This window comes from Austrofundulus limnaeus, unplaced genomic scaffold (assembly GCF_001266775.1).
Source record: "Austrofundulus limnaeus strain Quisiro unplaced genomic scaffold, Austrofundulus_limnaeus-1.0 Scaffold14, whole genome shotgun sequence".
NCBI classification, from domain to species: domain Eukaryota; kingdom Metazoa; phylum Chordata; class Actinopteri; order Cyprinodontiformes; family Rivulidae; genus Austrofundulus; species Austrofundulus limnaeus.
The window spans coordinates 16,649-22,141 of NW_013952416.1; the positions used below are offsets into that span (position 1 = coordinate 16,649).

General features: G+C 39.1%; 1 protein-coding gene across 1 annotated transcript in view; it reads right to left on the reverse strand.

The window, feature by feature from the left end:
* dhx37 (DEAH (Asp-Glu-Ala-His) box polypeptide 37) overlaps window positions 1-5,407 on the reverse strand; it is an 11,680-nt gene extending 6,273 nt beyond the window's left edge. Inside the window, exons 1-12 of the mRNA XM_014002553.1 lie at window positions 5,073-5,407; window positions 4,822-4,991; window positions 4,439-4,551; window positions 3,779-4,130; window positions 3,540-3,688; window positions 3,364-3,456; window positions 3,170-3,266; window positions 1,593-1,706; window positions 1,292-1,508; window positions 1,116-1,214; window positions 955-1,025; window positions 536-671 (exon numbers count right to left, since the gene is read on the reverse strand). Of these exons, the coding sequence (XP_013858007.1) occupies window positions 536-671; window positions 955-1,025; window positions 1,116-1,214; window positions 1,292-1,508; window positions 1,593-1,706; window positions 3,170-3,266; window positions 3,364-3,456; window positions 3,540-3,688; window positions 3,779-4,130; window positions 4,439-4,551; window positions 4,822-4,991; window positions 5,073-5,172 (1,711 nt within the window). The 5' untranslated portion in view covers window positions 5,173-5,407. The remainder of the gene's footprint in view (window positions 1-535; window positions 672-954; window positions 1,026-1,115; window positions 1,215-1,291; window positions 1,509-1,592; window positions 1,707-3,169; window positions 3,267-3,363; window positions 3,457-3,539; window positions 3,689-3,778; window positions 4,131-4,438; window positions 4,552-4,821; window positions 4,992-5,072) is intronic.
* Window positions 5,408-5,493: the final 86 nt, after the last annotated feature.

Genomic DNA, 5,493 nt, shown 5'->3' on the forward strand with positions numbered 1-5,493 from the left:
CAGATTTATGTTTCACTTTGGTGAAGTTTCCCTTCTGTAATGTAACAGAGTTGATGCAACCCACCATAAAAGTGACAAAAACAGTTATTTTATTGCAGTGATTAGTTATAGTTAAGTGTAGAAAATGTTACATTTACATCACATCATGACTGCTGCTGCTGACTGATCCATGATGTGATGTAAATGTAACATTTTCTACATWTAGGTAAAATTAATCACTGCAATAAAATAACTTTGTTTTTGTCATCAAGTTGGTGTGTACCCRTAAAGCAAACAGCATTAGAAACAATAGGTTTGATCATCCTCAGGTCCAGTAAACGCAGCATATTTTAATGTTTAGGATGGTAAAAAATAAAGAAAATTAGACAGGATTTGTTCAGCTCAATGTCCAGGTTACATAATTCAGAAGTTTTTAAGTTGGTGGAGGTTTCAGAAACYCAAATATATGTTTTACCTTCTCACCCTTAAAAGATCCTCTGTGTAACATCAGTCTGAATAAAATAAAATAAAATAAAAAGTGTTTGGATTAACTCACCAGCATCAGCAGGACTGTCTCCAAGGTCGAGGTCTGAGTCTCCGTCCTCCTTGTCTCCGATCCCAGCATCTCTGTCCTCGTCCCCCTCGTCCACYGGCAGGGCTGAGTAGTTATCCAGGTCAATCCGAGGGAGAGACTAAAATCAGAGTTTAACACTTTAAACGTTATGAAAAGAGCAATAAAGTCAAGTAGGTGAGTGTCTTATTTTAGGTCTAGTGTGAAAACAAACAGATTAGCCAGGAGGGAGGTAGAAATTGCTGCTCAATTAATCTTAAATCAGCTTACATAGACACTAACAAGGCTAAAATATGATATGTAAATAATTAAAACATCCTTACTGGATCTTCAGGGTGTAGTGTTTTCTAAAATCAAAAGTCTTCAGGACAAAACCTGATGCAGTGATCAACAGTAAGACTTACAACAGCCTTCTTCTGTTTGGCCTTCTTGAACTTCCTCATGGCCTCAGACGAGTCCAAGTCCTCATCTTCAGCTGCAAACAAAAACAGAGAAACATTGAGAAGTTTTTTTTTTTTGCCTGCTTAGAGAGGTAAGCGTACACGTGAGGAGGTTGACCCCGCACCGGTGGTCGCGTTGCCTCTCCTAAAGGGGAAAGCTTTTCTGAGTCTTCTGCAGAGACTGTGAACCTCAGCCTGACCCGTCAGAAACACCAAGATCCCCCCTGAAGGACAGAAACACAACATCGTATTTAGAAAACKTTTTTTATCTTCTACATGAAGCTGTTGGCAGTAAATAAACCTGGAGGCAGCATCCGGTGGATTTTGCAGGTCTTGTGAAAGGCCTCTCCGGTGTAATCCTCCAGCGGAGTTCGTTTGTTGAAGTGAATGGTGACGGGAAACTGCCGGGCGTCCACTTTGACCACAGGCGGAGGCGTCCTGAACAGCTTCGGGTTTTGCGTGAAGTCCTCGACTCGCAGAGTAGCCGACATGATCAGCAGCTTCATGGGCACGCCTTTCTGCGGGGCGAGTGAGAGGAAGAGAGATTAAAAACGTCCGGGCGACGACACAGGAAGGGGTTACATTCAGCAGGCGTGTCCTACCTTGATCCTGAGCGGGACGATACGAGACAACAACCCGATGAGGATGTCTGTGTAAACGCTCCGTTCATGAGCCTCGTCTATGATTATTACACTGTATCTCTGAAGCAGAAAGTCCTGGAGACATGCAAATATCATTATTACAGCCCAGATTCCAATGAAGTCGGGTCGTTGTGTAAAACATAAAACAGAATAAGATGAATTTAAATACTTTTCAAACTATATTCAACTGAACACACTATAAAGACAAGATATTTAATGTTCAAATCAGGGGAGGAAATTAGCACCCGCCACTGGCCAAATGAGGGTAAAATTACGAAGTGGCGTGTAGATCTGAACAACGCACCAGCCACCGTGGCGGGTGTGTAATGAACTAAAAAAGAAYTGCATTCAAATCGCGCTACTGACCTTTGTCAAAACGTCAGTTTCATTTTTATTTTGCATTTCAGAGCCTGTAGGACGTTAAAAAACATTAAATAACATCATCTTCCAACCCACTCTGCAGCTAGAAATAAATTCTCCTTTCCTGCGCACTGTCATCTGTGTGGTCCGAGAAGTAGACATGTCAAAAAGTCCATCATTTTAATTTTGGGCAAACAGGCTGGCTTGAATACTAATAGATTTTGAGTGCCGTTATCTGATTGTAGCACAAACAATTTAATTAGGCCACCAAGACCATGAATTGTCTAAATGACACCGTGTTACAAAAACAAAACAAAACAAAAAATAGTGGCTGGTAAAAAGTTTGAGTGGCCGGTACAAAACTTTTTCTACCAGCCACTGTGGCTGGTGGGGAATTTTTTTAATTTCCACCCCTAGTTCAAATGGATGAACTTTATTGTTTTCTTGCAAATATTCACTCATTTTAAATTTTGTTCCTACAACACGTTCCAAGTTATAACATAAGGTTCAAGAGGAGCCAGGATCTTCCAGAATAATGTTTATGTTTTTTAGCAGCCACTATAAACTACGCCATCATTTCCTGTATCACTACATATTAAAACAAAAACCATATTTAATTTGGATTTAGCAAAGTGAAGCAAAAATTAAATACTGCGGTTTTTTTCTTAGTTCGATTTCACATTTTTCATCATTTTGAAAACAAACAAAAAAAAACACAGTTGTTTACTTTTTGCTATTTTATTTTGAAATAAAAAAAGAAAAACAAAAGAACGAACCATAAACAGATTCATTATAGTGTGGCATAACTTGAGTTTTCTTTCTTTTTTTTTTTAACACGAACAAGACAAACTTTTCACTTGAAATGTAACCTGTAACACTGAAGTGAGCACTGATAAAAATGCTGGTATCTGTTCTGGGACGCCACTATTTTTAGTTTTTTTATTTGTAGATTATTATTGTTTGAATTTATTATTTTGGGGGAAAAAAGACAAAATTTGTTCTTTCTAATGCCTTTCATTTTATTTGTGATTTGCATTTTTTATTGTATATAGAATTGATTTTGTTTTTCAAAAAGAAATGAACTAATACCCCACCCCCAATCGTCTTTCATCAATACCTGCAGGCTACAGCTTGTTGTTGTGTTTTTAATGATTAAGATGATTAAAATAAGACGATACCTTCTGAATCTCCTTCAGCAGGACACCATCCGTCATGAACTTGAGCTTTGTGTCGCTCGTCACGTTGCCTTCGTATCGGATCTGGTACGACACAACTCTGAATGGAGCCACAGAAAAACGCTCTTTAATGTCTGTGGATTTGAGGATTTTTGAAGTATTTCTGAGTATCTACAGAGAGTAACGGATTTGTTTACTGTGTGGGCAGGTTCATTTCTTTGGCCACTCTGTGAGACATGCTGACAGCTGCCACTCTCCTCGGCTCGGTGATGCCGATGATCCCGCTGCCGCTGGAGGAAACAAGACGATAACATTTTCATGATGGAAGGCTTTTTCTCTGGTTAAGAACAAAACTTTAAAGTGGATGAATTACCTGGCATAACCTGCCTCATACAGAAACTGAGGCACTTGCGTGGTCTTTCCGCTCCCCGTCTCCCCACAGATGACGACGCAGGGATTTTCTCTCACCGCCTCCATGATGACCTGCTCCTCTGCCAACACGGGCAGCTTCAGACGAGCCTCCTGCAGCAGCGGGGTCACACGTGATCACAAAAAAAAAAAAAAAACAACTTTTTTAAATAAATTAAACATGTTTACTGTGCGGTCACGCACCTGTATTTCTGGTGACCTGTCGACGGGAATGAAGACCGCCGGCTCTGAAGGCGTTTTGTTTATGACTTTCTTCTGATCAGGAATCTTCACTTTTGGTTTATCTGTGACCTTCTGCTYGGGCTTCACTTCCTGTTTGGCTTCAGTCTCTTTTCGAGGACTGGTCTCCTTAGACCCACTTTCCTCCATGGTGTTGTTCACCTCCTCCTCCTCAGATGATGTATCCTCATAACTGCTTTCTTCTGCCATTCGCTCCTCATTATCTTCCTCCTCTTCTTCCCATTTTCTCTTTCTGTTTGCACCGCTGACGCTGCTGATTTTTGTACTAGAGTCTCCCTCGACTTCATCTGATGACCTGAATTTTTTATTAAAAAAAAAAAACTGACTCCAACTTCTCCACACAAATCACTGTTTCTGTCTTCATTAAAACTTAGATCCAACAAACACATCCAGACAATTAAGACCATATTTTAGTAGAGCCTCACAACATTTGAACTAGCTAATAAACATTTTTATTTACTTAATTCCTGTGTATAAAAACTTAAAATTCAAAGCAAGGAAAAAACTTTTATTTGGAATTATAGGAGAGTATTTTTTAAACCGAGACTTCTGAAAAAGACCTCTGCATGTGTTTCCATTCAGAGGAAGGCACTGGAAACTTACTGTTTGTTTTGATAAAGTTTCTCTCCTGTTCCCAGTTTGGATGTTGTGTACAAAAGTTTCAGCTCAGACTCTGGAAGCTGCACCTCAGCCAGTTTATTCAGGATGTCTCCTCTCTGAAAGAAAGAAACAAACATGTAAGTTAACAAAGGTGTGCATCTAGGGAAAAAAGGTGGTTTAAGTGAAAGTTTGAAGAGAATGCAGTACATTCATTTTTAAATAATACAAATTGTCTCAATTCAAACCAGAAATTCTGCATATTTTAACAAAGTTGTTATTATTCTGATACTTGAATTTTATTTTTAAAAAATGGATTTCAATACAATTCGGTAACTTCTTGTTGTCACATATCTAGGTGAGTTACTGTTTCTCAGATATTCTCCCACCTGAGCTTTCTTTTCCTTGCGCTCCAGAACCTTCTGCAGCTCTTTCTTCTGCTTCTTTGTCAGCAGCTTCTTGGTGGAAACTGGTTTTGATATTTCCTTTTTCTTCTTAGATCTGGAGGCTGGAAGAACCAGAGCGTTGCTCTCGTCCACACCTTTCAGCTGAGCTCCATCTGATGACAACAAAGGAACAAAACAATAAGACAGATGGGGGGACACCTACAGCAGGTTAAAAATTATAAAGAAACACAAACCTTGTATYTCAACAACAACATCAGTCTTCTCTGCTGTTGCTGGCCGAGTTTCATTTTGTTGCCTCCCTTTCCAGTTGTACTTCTTTTTTAATTTTCCCATTTTAAACCTAAGATTTTCACAAAATTTAGCAAACACTTTGGCAGCTCGATAACGATCATTAAACTGCTTCTACTTTTATCATATTGATATAAATATTATTTTTAAAACGGATACTAAATCGTAAATGTCTTAATATTGTTGTAATAACACTTTAAACTGCGGTATTTGGAATTTAAACTAATATTTTACAACATCAGAGTCACCTCACGTGTAAACATATCAATTGTCCATCAGCCTAAACCATCCGACCCGGAAACGTCCCGATCAAAGAAAGGTTCCTCCGAAACAGAAACAAGCAAAAATCTCGTGGCGTCTTGAAGG